Raw genomic sequence first — 18,785 nt, 5'->3', positions numbered from 1 at the left:
AGACAACCTTGCCTTTAGAAAATGGGAAAAAAAAGGGATTAAAAGAATAGAAAATTGTTTTTCAGGAAGTAGATTCTTATCCTTTGAACAAATGAGAGATAAGTACAATATAACGGGAGATACAGCGCTGGCATATTACCAACTGAGATCCTACTTGAAAGATAAATTAGGAAGCAACTTGAGTTTACCAGAGGGAAGTAACCTTGAATATGTGATTACAGATACAAAAGATTTATAAAAAATATGTATATTAAACTGCAAGAAAAGGAAAATGAGGAAACAAATGGTAAAACTAAACAAAAATGGGAACAAGATTTAAATATAAAGATAAAAAAGGAAACATGGGAGAAGTTATGCTCTGGAACGATGAGAAATACAATAAATACGAGGCTGCGTATGATACAATATAATTGGTTACACAGACTATACATTACACCGCAAAAGTTAAATAAATGGGACCCAACAGTATCTGATAGATGTTTTCGATGTAAAAAAGAAAGGGGAACAACAATTCATGCAATCTGGACATGTGAGAGAGTAGAAAAATTTTGGGATGATCTCAATCAGATATTAAATAAAATAACAGAAAACAATATACCAAAGAATCCAGAGATCTTTCTCCTAAGTAACATAAAAAATAAAGAATTTGGAATTGACTTGGAGGATGCACAAAAAAGATTTGTTAAGATAGCCCTAGCTGTAGCAAAAAAATGTATTATGTCAACCTGGAAATTGGAAGATAATTTGAAAATACAACAATGGTATATAGAAATGAATAAATGTATTCCATTAGAAAAAATAACATATAGTTTAAGAAATAATATTGAAATATTCGAACAAGTATGGGAGCCTTACATTAAATACAATAGCGAAAACCTACCGGGAACAAACATTACCTAAGTTGATGGAAGGAGAAGAGAAGAAAAGAATGGACTCAGTAGAATTTCTGGTGTATTTTTGTTGAATGACAACATTGTCTAACTGAATTAATGCAACCTAGATTGTATAACTAAAATGGATGAGAGGGGGGGGGGGATGGGGGGTGGCTTGGGAGGAGGGAGGGGGGAGGGAGAAAACGTCACTGTAAATGTGTGGAAAAGAAAAAGTGTATATCATGGCTATTGTGATTTATGGTGTGAAAAATAAAAAATTTAAAAAAAAAAAAAAAAAAAAAAAAAAAAAAGTAAGGACACAAGTCCAACCATGGTATCTATAGAGCAGGGCTTCCCAAACATTTTAGCTCACAGAACCCTTTTGGGGAGCACTTGGAAATCGCAGAATCCCAACTGACAATTTAAAAGACATGGTATAATTAGTACCCAGGCATATGATTTATTGGCCATCAAAGAAACATGGTTGCAAGATCTGATTTCCCTGTGGGTGCCAGTTACATTGGACGTTTAGGAATTCTTTTGCCTTATTACTTGCATGCTTTCTCAGTCACTGTCACACAAACCTTCTCCAACTACCTACATATGTTACCACTGTTAAAGTCAAATTTTAATTGTCTGAGAGGATGAGCAAATGTAGGTTCCTGGGACTCACTATCCCGGAAGATCTTTCCTGGAACCAACACACCAATGGCATCATGAAGAAAGCCTCTGCTTCCTCAGGAGCTTGCGGAGGAGCTAGTGGAGTTGTTCAAGTGAACTGGTATGGACTTGAAGGGCCGACATGGCCTGTTTCCATGCTGTAAACGGTTATATGGTTATATGGTTAAGATTGGGAATTAAACTTTCACGGGTAACAGGTAGTACAAAAAGATAGAGGATGGTAAAGGTGGTGCTCTTAATTAAGGATGAGATCGTGGCAATGATGAGACACAATATAAGATCTAAGAAGCAGAATGTGGAGTCCATCTGGGTTGAGATTAAGAATAGTAAAGAGATTTTTAAAAAATCACTGATGGGAATTGTCTATCACCACCAAATAACAATAGCACAGGCAATTAACAGAGATAGATGAGGCATACAAGAACAGAATGGCAGTTGTCGTGGGGGACTTTAACTTCAACGTAGATTTGGAAAATCAAGTTGGTCGAGGGTGTGTGGAGGATGACTTCATAGAAGTGATAGCTTTCTTGAGCAGTATATTAAGGAACCGACAAGGGAAAATGTTATTTTAGATCTAAAATTGTGCAATGAGATAGGTAAAATTAACTATCTAATAGTTAGGAACCCTCTTGGAAACAGCGATCATGATATGATTGAATTTCTCATACAGACAGAGGATGCAATAGTTAGATCTAAAAATAGTGTATTATGCTTGAACAGGGGTGACAACAACAGGATGAGGGAGGAATTGGTTAGTGTGGACTGGAAGCACAGGCTAGTAGGCAGAACAGTTGAGGAACATGGAAGACTTTCAAAGAGATTTTTCACAGTACTCAACAAAAATATATTTCCATTAAAAATAAGGGCAGCATGAGAGGGAAGAGTCAGCCTTGGTTAGCTAAGGAAATAAAAGAGAGAATAAAATTAATATGTTCGAAGAAGCTAAGAGTAGTTGGGAAACTGAAAGATTGGGAAAACTTTAAAAGGCAACAAAGCATAATTAAATGAGAAATAAGGAGAGGGAAGAAGGATTATGAAGATAAATTAGCACAAAGTATAAAAACAGATAGCAAAAAATTTATAAATACATTAAATGGAAGAGGGTGACTAGAGTCAACACAGGTCCCTTGGAAGATGAGAAAGGGAGATTGATAATGAGTAATGAGGAAATGGCCGAGGCATTGAACAAATATTTTGTGTCAGTCTTCATGGTGAAAGGCACGTCCAGCATGCCAGAGTAGTGATAAGGATGCAAAGGGAGGTGAGGGCCTTGATAAAATAATTGTTACAAAAGAGATAGTGATGAGCAAACTAATGGGACTGAAAGTGGACAAATCCCCTGGTCCTGATGGGATGCATCCCAGGGATCTGAAGGAAATGGCGTGAGTTATAGACGATGCATTGGTGATCATTTACCAAAATTCTCTGAATTCTGGGCAGGTCCTGGCAGATTGGAAGACAGCAAATGTCACACCACTTTTTAAAAAGGGATGTAGGCAGAAGACGGGTAACTATCAGCCATCTAGCTTAATGTCTGTAGTTGGGAAAATGCTTGCAGCTGTCATTAAGGATGAAATAGCGAGACATTTAAAACAAAAGGGTTCTATCAAGCAGACACAGCATGGATTCAGGAAGGGCAGGTCTTGTTTGACAAACTTGCTGGAGATCTTTGAGGATATGATGGGTACGGTAGATAGAGGGGAACAGATTGATGTAGATTTGGATTTCCAGTAAGCATTTGATAAGATGCCACACAAGACATCAATAAGATATAGATGAATGGAGTCAGGAGAAATATAATGGCATGGATTGAGGATTGGTTAATTGACAGAAGTCAGAGAGCCAAGATAAATGGATGTTTTTCTGATTGGCAGACAGTAGTAGTAAGAGGGGTGCCGCAGGGGTCAGTGCTGGGCCTGCAGCAGTTCACATTTTCATTGATGATTTGGAAGACGGGACCGAGTGCAGCATAGCCACGTTTGCGGATTATACTAAATTGAGTGGAAAAGCAAATAGTACAGACGATGTGGAGAGGCTGCATAAGGATACAGTTAAGTTAGGTGAGGAGGCAAAAGTCTGGCAGAATGTTTGTAAATGTGAGGACATCCATTTTGACAGGAAATATAAATGAGCAGATTATTATTTAAATGGTGAAAATTTCCAGAATGCTGCAGTACAGGAGGACTTGGGAGTGCTTGTGCATGAATCACAAAATGTTGGGTTGCAAGTACAACTGGTTAGAAAGAAGACAAATGGAATGCTGGCCTTCGTCACCAGAGGAATTGAATTCAAGAGCAGGGAAGTCATGCTGTGCTGAACAAGATACTGGTGAAGCCACACCTGGATTACTGTGCACAGTTCTGGTCTCCATACATGAGGAAATATATTCTGGCCTTGCAGGCTGTCCAGAGGAGGTGCATATTGTTGATTCCAGAGATGAGAGGGTTAACCTACGAGGAGAGACTAAATCGTCAGGGATTATACTCACTCGACTTTAGAAGAATAAGAGATCTTATAGAAACAGATAAAATAGAGGCACGAAAATTGTTTTCATTGGTAGGTAAGACACAGCTTCAAGATTCAGGGGAGTAGATTTAAGACGGAGATGAGGAAAAACTGTTTTTCCCCCTAGAGAGTAGTAAATCTGTGGAACTCTCTACCCAGGGAAGCAGTTGAGGCTACTTCATTAAACATATTTAAGGTTCAGTTAAGATAAATTTTTACATAAAAAAAGAAATTAAGGGATATGGGGAAAAGGCAGGTAGGTGGAGTTGAGTCAATGATCAGATCAGCCATGATCTTATTGAATGGTGGAGCAGGCTCAATGGGTCAGATGGCCAATTCCTGCTCCTATTTCTTATGTTCTTATTTACACAAGCATTGTAAGAAAATGAATAAACTCACCATTCTTCGAGTTGAAATCATTTGTTGCCTCTAATTTACATTTAATGAGATGAATGGAATTGTTTCTTGTCCTCACAGATCCTCTTAATGTTGGGCACAATATTAGATAGCTGTATCCTTATGTCAGGAGCTGCATCAAGTTGGTTTCTGCATTTTGTTTTCTTTGATGCATAATACGAAAATCTAGCATCGCACACGTAAGCCACGGAAAATGCTAACAGGCAATGCACAGAAGATTTTGCCAAGGATGGATATTCTTCACTCAGACTAATCCAGATCTTAGTCAGCAGAAAATCTTTAAATCTTTCCTGCAAATGAAATTCGAATGTCATGTCGACTAGATTTTCATTTTCTTGCACTAATAAATCGGCAGATTTGGTCATGACAACGAAAGGATTTTGTACCCTTCTCTTCTTCTTACTAGAAACATTGGAAAAATACTCATCAGGTGTAGAACATAGTTAAGAGATGTACCATTTCATCAACAAAATCTTCATCAACACTCATATCATGCTCCATCACAAAGTCTTGCAGTGTGGAAAAACGAACAAAGTTTTTTTCCTTTCCCCAATGAAATCTAAAAGTCAATTTTTCTAGAAAGTGATTAAAATTTGTCCAACGTATTAAAAATGGTCACATTTTTTGCCTTGATTGGCCATATTAATTTAATCCAGTTTTGTAAATAAAAGGTACGCAAGACGCATTATCCAGCTGCAACTTTCAGGCATTCTGAGAATGAAGACTTCGCGTCACTAAAATACACTTGAAGTTCTTGGCAACACTCAAATAGGCTTACCAATACTTTTCCTCAGGAGTAGTAAGGCTATGTGTTAGCTTCCAATTTCATCACAGAGTTTTAAACAAATGGGAATGCAGGGATCAACTTTTGATATAATTAAAAATTTTTACTGCTTCATCGAGCACTTTTGTCAGTGAAATGGGCATTTTTTCCACCACAAGTGCATGTTTATGAGGTGCAATTTAGTGCAACCCTCTTAATTTTGGAAACAGTTCTAGCAACTTTCTCCATAAGAGCTTTAGATCCATCTGTGCACACGTGCAAACATTTTTCCATGGAATGGCATTCTTCATCATGCAGTTAATGATGCAGTTAAAAATTTCTTCCCTAGTTGTATGCCCTTGCAAAGTTTCATAAAGAAGCTCATCTTCATCAATATCCTTCTCATACACAAACCTAATGAAGACTAGCAGCACTGGAAGACCTCCTACATCTGTTGACTTTTCCAGTTATAATGAAAAAGCACCACATCACAGCAAATAACCTATTAAATCCCCTTCTATGTCCTCAGTTAAATCCTTAATATGTCTTGCAACAACATTATTTGACATTTACACTGCATCAAAGTTCTTGACGAACTGCTTGTTGAACATACACTTCATTATGTCCTTTGTACAAGGCTTAATTCTCCAAGAGTGTGGGCTTCTCCAGCAAGGGCAATTTGATAACTTTCCCTGTAGGTAGCTTTAGTCACATTCTCATTCTGTATTTGCTCTCTTTTCAGTTTCCATCATAAGACTTTACTGGTTCCAAGTGAATCTAGTTTACTTTTAAAGAAGGGTGCATCCTTATCTTTATGCTGGGATGATTCGTTTTCAGATGTCTTTTTAATATTTTTTTGGACCCAAAGATCTGTTAGATAAAATTTTACCACATAAAACACATTGTGCATCTGGTGCCTCTTTATTCCTGGCTGAGGTGAATCCAAGCGGAAAATAATTTTCATCATACCTTCGTTTCTTTTCACATGATTTTTCAGATAAAGCCATCTTGGAAGAATCTTCATGAAAATAGTGGCACCTCAGTACTTGTTTCAGATGAATTATTTTGTCTCCTCCATTCTTTTTTAAGCCAATGATCCATGGTTCTTAATACAGTACTACACACATGGAATATATTTCAATTTAAATTTTAAGTTGTGGCCAGACTTGCACCAAAAAAATCCCGAGACTCATTGGTTGAGAATAGCGTCTTGAGGCCTGACGTCTGCACTGACGTCATCAGGCCTCAAGTCACCATTTTGTTTTGCTTGTGTCGAGGCAACTGTTTGCTGCCGTCACAGAAACACAGCAATTTAAAGACCAGACATAATGTAATTGAAATAAAAACAGTTATTACAATGTTTTTTTATTACTACCAATTTCTTCCATGGAACCCTTGCACCTTTCCACAGAACCCAATTTTGGAAATGTTGCTATAAAGAGACCCCATTCTGTCAGTCACTGGGTGAGTTTTCTCAGGGTCTTCTTCAAATGCCTCCTCACAGTAAGGATTCCATCCATCTAGAGGTGCAGTAGACACTCTTTTCACCATATCTCCAAGAATAATGAAGAAGGAGTAGCAATCGCCCCAATTAGGAGCAGAATTAGGTCATCCAGACCATCAAATCTGCTGCGCTATTTAAACAGAGATTACAGCAGAGAAAGGGCCCTTCAGTAGTCCACGAAGTTGTGGCAATCTATATAAACCTACTCCACAACAATCTAATCCTCTCTACATCACACCCACAACCCTCTACATTTCTTGCATCCACATGCCTATCCAAGGGTCTTTTAAATATCTCTGTTGTACCAGCCTGCACCACCCCCTGTGGCAATGTATTCCAAGAACCCACCATTCTGTGTGAAAAAACATGCATCCATGTAATGTGGATTGTGGAGAGTCAAATTACCTCTCCAGCAAGCCAGAGATTGGAAGCGACCCAACCTGTCAATCGAGGGTTAGTTCTGCCCACCTCTGAGACTGATATATGATTGGTTCTTGCAGCTGACTTGTGATTGTTCCTATGGGTGTAAATCAAATTATAGACCTGCCCACAGGTGAGGCTGGCGCACGATTGGTCCGAGCAGGACATATGAACGGGCCCTGCATTGAAAAGCCATATGTGGACCCTGTTTGGTCCCTTTTTGCTGTTGCCTCGAGACTAGCAATGAAGTCCAGGCTGCTAACCACAGACAGGCATCGGAGGGTCGACTGCAATGAGCCCTTCCAAGATCTTGTGCTGTGGTTGATGCTGGAAACCAGGTTCATTTGACATACTTCTTAGTTTTAATCAATTTACTGTTCATTGGTGTGCTATGCCTGTGGGTGGATGGGCATGGTGTATTTAACCCTTGCATTCCCAATCAGGAGTTCAGAATGTTTAGCAGGGATATATTTGCACTTGATGTGTAGTTATTTGTGTGTTATTCCAGGTTGTTTTGTGTGAGTGTGTGCCTTTTTGTGACTTCCCCAATGTGTAAATAAACCCCACTGTTTGTTGATTATACATGTCCAACCTTGATTCTCTTTGAATCCATCGAACCTATTCTGAACACAGCAATTGGCACTGGAAACAAGGTTCAGGGAGATTCAATTGGACCCATAAGGTGGTGATGATTTTGCATAATACAAACCATTTAAACTTTCCCTGAAGAGAGTGTGTGTGTGTGTGTGTGTGTGTGTGTGTGTGTGTGTGTGTGTGTGTGTGTGTGTGTGTGTGTGTGTGTGTGTGAGAGAGGTAGACAGGTGGAGTGGCCTGTGGTCAGGCAGAGCATTGAGTCTCTGGACAGGAAAGGGGCACCAAGAAGGAGGGAAGTTTGCAGCACCCGGACTGGGAGACATGCAATTACCAGGGGAAAATGGGAATGACTTGTCTACACGCACACACATAGACTACCGGGAGAAAGTAAGTTTCTTTCTTTCACAGGTTGATTTACCTGCAGATGCTGATGCAGTGATGGCAGCACTGAGCAGTGGTTGGACACGTGGTTGACGAATATACCAACAGAGCCAACAACTTGAACACTACCAAAGAACTGCCAGAAACACTAATTCCTGCCGACACTAAAAATGGAGACCTAGTGGAGGGGGTGGGGGGAACTATCCAGCTCTGCAAGTTTTGATATTCCTGTGTTGGGAAGGTAATGATTGTCAACAAATTTCGCCCCACACCAGTAACAGCATGTTTGGACACGTAGCTGATAAATATCCTGACAGCCAACAACTTGAACATTACTGAAAGATTGCCATGAATACTGATCTCTGCCGGCACTGAAAATATGGGGGGGGAGGGGGGAGGGGGGCGGAACACAATTGTCCAGCTCCTCAGTTTTGATTATCCTGTATTGGGACGGTAAAGATTGCCAACCTGCTTCACCCAACACCAGTAAGGTAAAATATGTTATTAAGTCCGAGAGAAATGACAAATATTAAGGAAAAAAGCCATTGCTTTGTGTTATCAGATTACAGAATTTCTTAGCCTTGCTGATAGACAATTACCATGATTATAAACGGATGAGCAGTGGTTGGACGCGTGGCTAATGTATACACCTGAACAACTTGAACGCTACCAAAGGACTGCAAAGATACATACATCAGGATGCTCTTTATTGACTACAGTTCAGCATTTAACACCATCATCTTCTCAAAACTGATCAGCAAACTCCAAGACCTGGGACTCAACACCCCGCTGTGTAATTTAATCATGGATTTCCTCCAGACCACAATCCGTGAAGATTGGTAAGAACTTCTCCTCCACAATCTTCATTAGTACCGGAGCACCAGAGGGCTGTGTTCTTAGCCCCCTGCTCTACTCACTTCACACCTACCACTGTGTAGCACAGTACAACAATAACACCATCTACAAATTTGCCGATGATACCACAGTAGTGGGTTGTATAAAGGAAGGAGATGAGTCAGCACACAGGAGGGAGATTGAAAACTTGGCTGAATGGTGCACCAACAACAACCTTGCACTCAATGTCACCAACACTAAGGAGCTGGTTTTTGACTTCAGGAAAGGAAAGCCAGAGGTGTACATCCAGTTATGATGTCACATATGTACTTTGACAATAAATCTGACCTTTAATGAGGAAGAAATTTAACAAATAATTGGCTTCAATATAATTTAATACCAATGTTGTCATGCCCTATTCTAAAAACACTGTAATTTTAATAATTTAAGTTACCATGGACAGTGTCTCTCTATGTATCAAGATTTGGCAATATTTCGCCAAGTTCACAGGTTTTTGTTCTTGGATCACAACCAGCACACTTAGCAACAAAGAAATGGAAAAAGGACTATTCGACAAGCCGAATCACCTTAGCAAACAGCCAACGCAGCAAGGCACAGAGGCTTTCCCCCCAACACACAAAAGTTCCAGGCTGCAGGAGCGTGTTGCCATGGGAACGGTCAGGCCTCACTGCAGCATTATGACATAATTCCCGTGAGCCTGTGCCTCCCCATAAAAAGGAATGCGCGTGATTTGAATAAATGGCAGCTACTGATTTACTTACTTGGTGTGGACAGCATTTATTTCAGCAGCTCTGCCTTTAACAGTGCTACAGTGGTGACCCCGTACAGGATCTAACGTTTTAGCAAGATTAATCCTTCCAACTTGTCCACAGCCTCCAACGGATCTCCCACAGCAGTTTACGCTGTAAGCATCCACTTGCTGTCATTCTGGGCAATCCAGCAAAGCAGCTAGCTGCAACTTGCAGAATCACAGTTTGCCCTGTGAGGAATAACAGCCGAGGACATGAATTTCGGGCACATGGTTATGCCCTGGACCCCACCACAGCAGTGAAAGTCGCCCCTTTGTCAACAACGAACCCATGGACGGCAAGTACACGATGTTTAAACGGTTTTTGCTCGAGTCATTTGAACTTAGCCGGCACAAATGGGGCATTCGTGTGCTTAACACACAGGACCTAGGTGATCTCAACTCTTCAGAACTGATGCAGGAGCCCTTGCAGACAGACACACAAAGTGCTTTCTGTTTGAGGCCCTGTTCCTTTCGAAGTTGCCAGTCCACATTGACTCTGCCATATCCAAAATGGACTTTGCCGAACCGCAGCTTGTGGCAAGAGAAGCAGACCAAGCTCCGCATCCTGACTCCATCCACGTGGAGCCTATTTGTGCAGTGGGAGCAACAGCACAAATCTCTGCCACCTCATTCGCCCCCATGGTGGCCATTGAAGCAGCCCAGCCACAACACAGTGACAAAACAGCAAGGTACTACCACCATCATCGGTAGGGCCACAATGCCCAGCGGTGATAACCACCCTGCACCTTTTCAGGCAGCAAACCCAGTCCGATCCAGGGAAATGAGCAAGCTGGCTGCCGTTAGTGGCCTCGGCAGTTGGCACCATAAAAGGTCTGCTTTACCTTTGAGATTGGAAGGCCCAGCAGGAATTCCTGATAGACACCAGTGCAAAAATCAGCCTAGTTCCACCAATGCCAGAGGCCTACCCCTACAGGTTGCCAACGGTTCAACCATCCCCACCTATGGAACACGTTGTGTGACCATTCACACCAGGAATGCAGTTTTCAGGTGGGACTGTATCGTCACCTCAGTAGGGTAGGCTCTCCTAGGAGCAGATTTCCTCTGGGTGAACGAACGAACTGGTCAACCTAAACTGACGCCAGCTGGTTAATGCCACCACCTTGCAGGTTTTCCCAATCACACTGTGCCAATGCTCTTTCTAGCCTTTGGGAGTCCACACTCTTCAACAAAGTTAGTACACCGCACTGCTCACCAACTTCCCCGCTCTACTGGCCCCCAACTTCCATGATGAGGAACCAGCACATGGTGTGCAACACCAGATTGAGACCCGTGTACGCATGAGCATGACAAATGCCCCAAGATAAGCTCCTCCAAGCCAAGGCCAAGTTTGGCTTGGAGGAGTCTCTGGCGGAGACTACCGCAGGCTCAATGATGCAACGGTACCGGGCAGATACCCCATCCCGCACATACAGGACTTTGCTGCATGACTCCAAGGTGCCCAAATTTTTTCCAAAGTCGATCTGGTGAAGGGCTACTATCAGATTCCAGTGCATCAGGATGACATCTGGAAGACTGACAAAAATCACTCTGTTTGGCCTCTTGGAGTTCCTGAGAATGCCATTCGGGCTGAGAAAATGCAGCCCAAACATTCCAGTACCTGTTGGACATAGGGGCAAGAGACCTGGAAGGGATTTTCATGTACCTGGACAACATCTTCATTGACAGGACCCACAAAGAGCATTTAAAAACGCCTGTTTGCCCGGCTACAGACTTTCGGGCTAACCATCAACCCATCCAAGTGTCAGTTCGGTTTGTCCACCATCGACTTCCTTGGGCACCACATCTCCAGCAAAGGAGCCACACCTCTGTCTGACAAGGGCGAGGCCATTCAGAACTTTCCCAGGCCCAAATCCCTCAAAAGCTTGCAGCAAACCCAGTCCGATCCAGGGAAATTAGCAAGTCGGCCGCCGTTAGTGGCCTCGGTAGTTGGCACTATAAAAGGTCTGCTTTACCTTGGGTTGGTGAATTTCTATCATCACTTCCTCCCAGGAGCAGCAGCCTCTCTTCGACCTCATTAAGGAAGAAACAAGGAGCCCAGCTGGTCTGTGGAAGCACTCCAGGTTCTGGAAACCAAAACAGTACTCCCCAAAACCACGTTCCTGGCACACCTGGATCTGGACTTATCCCTGTCGTTAACAACAGATGCCTCAGACTGGGTAGTGGGTGCAATGCTGCAACAGTGGATGGATCACCAGTCACGGCCACTTGCTTTCTTCAGCAAACACCTCCAACCATCCAGCACGTTTGATTGTGAACTGCCGGCAATGTACCCGGCTATATCCTCGAAAGCCAAGTGTTCATGGACCACAAACCACTGGTCAGTGAGTGGCACCTTTTGTACATTGCCAAATATATGAATGGCATCCGACACGTAGCAGGGAAGTCTAACATGGTAGCTGACGCATTGTCCAGGCCAACGATCTTCGAGGTGATTTCGACACAACTCAGCTCGCCAGGGACCAGGCTGCAGATCCCGACACACAAGCATACCCCACTGCCATCACCAGCCTACAAATTGAGGATTTTGCGCTGGACCCAGGAGGCCCAAAACTCCTGTGCGATATGTCTACAGGCCACCCCAGGCCAATCCTGCCCGTGACCTGGAGACGGTGGGTATTCAATCAAGTGCATGGACTCTCTAATCCTTCCATCTGGTCAACAGTCTGCCTCATTTCCGACAGGTTTGTATGGCACGGGCTTTGGCGTGAAGTTTCACTCTCGGCAAATACCTGTGTACAATGCCAGTGAGACAAAGTCCATCGGGACACTAAAGGCCCAATGCAACATTTCCTAACCACAGCAGACAGGTTCAACCATATGGACATTGTAGGGCCCCTTCCCATCAGCCAGGGAATGAGTTACTTTTTCACCGTGGTCAACCACTTTACATGCTGGCCAGAGGCAGTGCCCATGCCGGCCTGCGACATAGAGACCTGTGCGAGAGCCTTTACCTCAGAGCGGGTCACCCGTTTTGGTGTCCCTTCCCACATAACTTCAGATTAGGGAGCCCAGTTTACCTCTTCCCTCTGGATGACCATAGTCAACTTCTGTGACAGCCAGCTACAAGACAAAACTGCCCACCACCCCCAATCCAATGGGTGGTAGAGCGCTTTCACCGCCATCTAAAAGCAACCCTCAAATCACGGCTGCATGGCCCCAAATAGATGGATGAACTCCCATGGGTCCTGCTGGGTATCCGCACCCTATCTCATCTGTGGAAATGGTCTATGGCACATCACTCTCCATCTCAGGCAATGTCCATTTCGGCTCCACGGAACCATTACTGAATGCTCTGGACATCCTACAGCGGCTAAGGAACCACCCTGCCTACCCACATCCACATCCTACCACCACCCATGGTACGCCAATCAGCCACATCCCACAACAACTCAAAGCCATGGACTTTATCTTTGTAAGACAGGGCAAACCAGGTACCACCCTGCGGTGCCCTTACAAAGGGCTTTCAAGGTACTGAGAAGGGAAGGGGGGGGTTGTATATGCTCTAGACATTGGAGGCAGGCACAACATGTTTACAGTCTCCCACCTCAAGAAAGCCCACTTGGACTGTTCAGAGCCTTTCCCTTCCCCCACACTATGGCATAGGGGGTGCTCACCCAAAGACAATCTCCCAAAACTCATCCAAAGAGACTGTAATTCTTTGGGTGGGAGGTGGAGTGGCATAGCGGCCCGGGTCATCTGCACGCACCACGGGCCAAATCCCCATAGTGAACAACAAGCATGGCAGGACACAGGAGCTTTTCCCCTACCGCGCAAAAGTTCCAGGCTGCAGGAGCACATTGCCAGGAAACGGCCAGGCCTCACAGCAACATTATGCTATCACTCTGGCAGTTACTAATTTACTTGCTTGGTGTGAACAGCATTTATTTCAGCAGCTCTACCTTTAGCATGGATGGTGACTTATCAAAGCCCCTCGCTGACTTATCAAAGCCCCTCCAGTTTCTCATCATTCACTAGAAAGAGGCAGAGTCCATTTACCCCTCCATTCTATTCTATGATTGAAATCAGGGCTGATCTATAATCTAATTCTATTTTACCACTTTCCTCCATTTCTCCAAGATCTTGGTTAAAAGTCCAATCTATTATTTGAAATTACATATTTGACCTGCATCAACTGCTGTTTGCACCTGTAACTTCTAAACTTTTACTTTCACTTTAACTGCTGAACTAGTTATGGTCAAAATGGCAGGCACACGAGTCTTAATCAACCTTCAAGCACCTAATTATACAAATCCCATTTTATTCTTCTTACAATCACATCAATTCCCTTCCTCTCAGGTTCCATCACCTACCCACACCTTAGAGGCAATTTAAATTGGCAAATTAACCTACCAACCCACTCATCTTTGGGATATAGAAAGAAACACACCTGGTTACAAGAAGAACACAAAAAAACCATACATATAGCACTAGAGAGGAAGAAGAAATTAGGGCTTTTGAAGTTATGACACATTAACTCTACAAGCATTGCGATGGCGTTTGTACTTTTAATGTAACTCCTCAATTTCATCACAAAAGCTCTGTGTTTATTTATTTTAGACTGATCACTGATCTGGACTTCCTAACAAATGGAAACAATTTCAGGGAGAGAAATTCTAACTTTAGTTCCTTCCACTCATTTCAAGAGAACAGAGTGTGTGCAAGACTGACTACTGCCCACAGCTGATACCCACGGCTAAATTTAACACTAATTACCAAAGACAAATTTCTACCTTTACTTGATCCCAAATCAATCAACAACACATGATTGGGAATTAAATATTCAAGGGTATTAGGTAATACAAAAAGATAGAAAGGAAGGTAAATGTGGTGGGGTCTCACTCTTAATTAAGGATGAGATCAGGGCAATAGTTAGAGACAATTTAAGGTCTAAGGAGCAGAATGTTGAGTCCATCTGGATAGAGATTAAGAATAGTAAAGGGGAGCAAAAATCACTGAGGGAAGTTGTCCATTGCCCATCAAATAACAATAGCACAGTGGCACAGGCAATTGACCAAGAAATATCTGAGGCATGTAAGAATGGAACAGCAGTTTTCGTGGGGGACTTTAACTTCTACATGGATTGGGAAATCAAGTTGGCCAAGGTAGCCTGGAGGGTGACTTTATAGAATGCATGAGTGATAGCTTTCTTGACCAACAAGGGAGAATGCTATTTTAGATCTAGTATTGTGCAATAAGTAAAATTAACGATCTAGTAGTTAGGGAACCTCTTGGAAAAAGCGATCGTGGTGTGATTGAATTTCTCATACAGGCAGAGGATGCAATAGTTAGATCTAAAACTAGTGTATTATGCTTGAACAGGGGTGACAACAACAGGATGAGGGAGGAATTGGTTAGCATGGACTGAAAGCACAGGCTAATTGGCAGAACAGTTAAGGAACAGTGGAAGACTTTCAAAGAGATTTTTCACAGTACTCAACAAAAATATATTTCCATTAAAAATAAGAGCAGCAAGAGAGGGAAGAGTCAGCCTTGATAAACTAAAGAAATAAAGGAAAGTATAAAATTAAAAACTCATGTGTACAAAGCAGCCAAGAGAGTGGGAAACTGAAGAATTGGGAAAACTTTAAAAAGCAACAAAGGAGAACTAAACAAAAAAACAAGGAAAAGGAAGAGGATTATGAAGGTAAATTAGCATAATATAAAAAATAGCAAAAAAAATTATAAAATACATTAAACGGAAGAGGGTGTCTAGAGTCAACATAGGTCCCTTGAAAGATGAGAGAGGGAAACTGATATTGAGTAATAAGGAAATGGCCGAGGCATTGAACAGATATTTTGTGTCAGTCTTCACGGTGGAAGGCACGTCCAGCATGCCAAAGAGTGGTGATAAGGATGCAAAGGGAGGTGAGGGCCTTGATAAAATAACTGTTACAAAAGAGATAGTGGTGAGCAAACTAATGGGATTGAAAGTGGACAAATCCCCTGGTCCTGATGGGATGCATCCCAGGGAACTGAGGGAAATGGCATGAATTATAGTCCATACATTGGTGATCATTTACCAAAATTCTCTGAATTCTGGGCAGGTCCTGGCAGATTGGAAGACAGCAAATGTCACACCACGTTTTAAATAGAGATGTAGGGAAAAGACGGGCAACTATCAGCCAGTTAGCTTAACATGTGTAGTCGGGAAAATGCTTGAAGCTGTCATTAAAGATGAAATAGCGAGACATTTAAAACAAAGGGGTTCCATAAGGCAGGCACAGCATGGATTCAAAAAGGGCAGGTCTTGTTTGACAAATGCTGGAGGTCTTTGAGGATATAATGGGTGCGGTAGATAAGGGGAACAGATTGATGTTGTAGATTTGGATTTCCAGAAGGCATTTGATAAGGTACCACACAAGAGACTTATCAATGAGATACAGATGAATGGAGTCGGGAGAATATATTGGCATGGATTGAGGATTGGTTAAATGACAGAAGTCAGAGAGTCAGGATAAATGGGTGTTTTTCTGATTGGCAGAGAGGTAGTGGGATGCCGCATGGGTCAGTGCTGGGCCTGCAGCTATTTCCATTTAAATTGATGATTTGGAAGACGGGACAGAGTGTAGCGTAGCCACATTTGCGGATTATACTAAATTGAGTGGAAAAGCAAATAGGACAGAAGATGTGGAGACGCTGCAGAAGGATATAGTTAAATTAGGTGAGGGGGCAAAAGTCTGGCAGATGGAATACAACGTTAGTAAATGCGAGGTCATCACTTCGTTAGGAAAAATAGAAGATTATTATTTAAATGGTAAAAAATTGCAGCATGCTGTTGTACAGAACAACTTGGGAGTGCTTGTGCATGAATTGCAAAATGTTGGGTTGCAGGTCCAACAAGTTATTAAGTTTGCAAATGGAATGTTGGCCTTCATCACTAGAGGAATTAGATTCAAGAGCAGGGAAGTCATGCGGCAACTATACAATGTACTGGTGAGGTTGAACCTGGAGTATTGTGTGCAGTTTTGGTCTCCATACTTGAGGAAGAATGTACTGGCCTTGGAGGCAGTCCAGAGGAGGTTCACCAGTTTGTTCCCAGAGATGATGGGGTTGACTTATGAGGAGAGACTAAATCATCTGGAATTGTTCTCACTCAAATTCAGAAGAAAGAGATCTTATAGAAACATAAAATTTTGAAAGGGATAGATAAGAGAGAGGCAGGAAAATTGTTTTCATTGGTAGGTGAGACCAGAACTAGTGGACACAGCCTCAAAATTCAGGGGAGTAGATTTAAGCTGGAGATGAGGAAAAACTGTTTTTTCCCCCTAGAGAGTAGTAAATCTGTGGAATTCTCTACTCAAGGAAACAGTTGAGGCTACTTCATTAAACATATTTAAGGTTCAGTTAGATGGATTTTTGCATTAAAAAAGAATTAAGGGATATGGGGAAAAGGTCGGTAGGTGGAGTTGAGTCAATGATCAGATCAGCCATGATCTTATTGAATGGTGGAGCAGGCTCAACGGGCTGGATGGCCAACTCCTGCTCCTGCTCCTATTTCTTATGTTCAACAACTATGCAAACAGTCCATTCTCTTTTCTCAATATGATTATATAATCAAATGTAGAACCTCAAAACAAAATGTGATTGCAGATACATTGTCAAGGTTATCTTACAAGAATTTGATATACTGTTGGAACATCACTTTCACATTGAAAATAGTGGAAGATTGTTTCAGCAACAAAACAACAGAAAAATTGTCAAATATAGATTGAAAATACTTTTAATGGATGAACTAAACCATTTTTCAGATGAAGGCAAAAGACCATGCTATCACTGACAATGTGAATTGTCAAAAGAAAATCTGTTAAATTAGAATACATGGATGTGTTGAAAAGAGAGATTTTCACTAAGTTTCTCACTGAATGTTGGACAAAGCCAACTGCTGAAAAAATTGTGACTTGGATAGAGCTTTAAGTATTTGTAGACTGATATTCTTTCCTGTCAAGATAGCAAATGTATCTTTAGAACCAGCCAATCAGACCCTTCCAAAAAATACTCATTAATTATTGTGGGAAAGGGATGTACAATTCTTACTTCTCATGTACAATGAATGGAAAGCAACTGAAATGAAACATGTTTTGTCTTGAATTACACAAGAACATACTATTGAAGATACCAGATTAATGATCTCATGCCATGGTCCACCAAAAGAGCCATGCTCAAGACAACAGACCTCAGTTTCATTCATTTCTATTTGAAGGAAACAAAACTGAATTATGTACACTTTTATTTCATCATATCCACTTGAATCCATCAGTGTGGACGAAAGACCTGTGAGAAATGTCAAAGAAGTTCTAACTAACAAGTATTTTTTTAAGTTTGTTTAAGATTAAAATGTTATCAATTAGAAGGTTTACATAAAAAGTTAATATTTCTGCTGAGTTACTTGCATGAAGAAGAATAATGGCACAAATGAGTTTAGTTTAGCCAAATCTTAAAGGGACAGTAGAAATGAAACAATTAAGACAAAAATGAAATTCTAGTGTAAGCCTCAAAAATAAACATTTAAACAAGAGGATCTTCAGGATTAAAGATGATATGTTACCATTCCACTTTCGTGAATATTAAGGTAGCTAATGAAACCAATGTGTTTTCACAGACTAATATCTATGGTGTGGGAAGTGCTTTCCAGAATAGATATGTATATAATTTGTTAGGAGCTGTACTCCTTTCATGATTTATGCTACGCATCTGAATGGCCCTGGCACATGAAGAGGATATCTCTGACATCCTATATTCAGCTTGTCCATTTTGATCAAGGGATTCCCAGTACAGCAGTCATTGGGGGTTGCATTCCTTTAAGCATGCTTCAAGGTCAACCTTTACTCATTGGATTTCGAGGATTTTGCCAAGACAACATTGGTGGCATCACCAGTATTGAAATTGCCCAATTCTCAGAAACATTTAGGAAGGCATGAATTAAACATGAAAATCTTCAGATGCTGGAGTTGAGTACAATACACAAAAGTGCTGGGAAAACTC

General features: G+C 41.7%; 1 protein-coding gene across 5 annotated transcripts in view; it reads right to left on the bottom strand.

Annotated features, from left to right (window-relative positions):
- Positions 1-18,785, bottom strand: part of sik3 (SIK family kinase 3) — a 249,474-nt gene that overhangs the window by 196,482 nt on the left and 34,207 nt on the right. Inside the window, exon 2 of one of the 5 annotated variants that reach the window (XM_069894970.1) lies at positions 4,458-4,877. The exons of the other annotated variants lie outside the window; for them this stretch is intronic. Within the exon in view, the coding sequence (XP_069751071.1) occupies positions 4,458-4,478 (21 nt within the window). The 5' untranslated portion in view covers positions 4,479-4,877. The remainder of the gene's footprint in view (positions 1-4,457; positions 4,878-18,785) is intronic. 5 annotated transcript variants of the gene reach the window in all.

The sequence above is a fragment of the Narcine bancroftii genome, chromosome 8 (genome assembly GCF_036971445.1).
Source record: "Narcine bancroftii isolate sNarBan1 chromosome 8, sNarBan1.hap1, whole genome shotgun sequence".
Classification (NCBI taxonomy): Eukaryota; Metazoa; Chordata; class Chondrichthyes; order Torpediniformes; family Narcinidae; genus Narcine; species Narcine bancroftii.
Note: the sequence above shows the minus strand (reverse complement) of the source record. Positions and strands in the feature narration are given on the sequence as shown.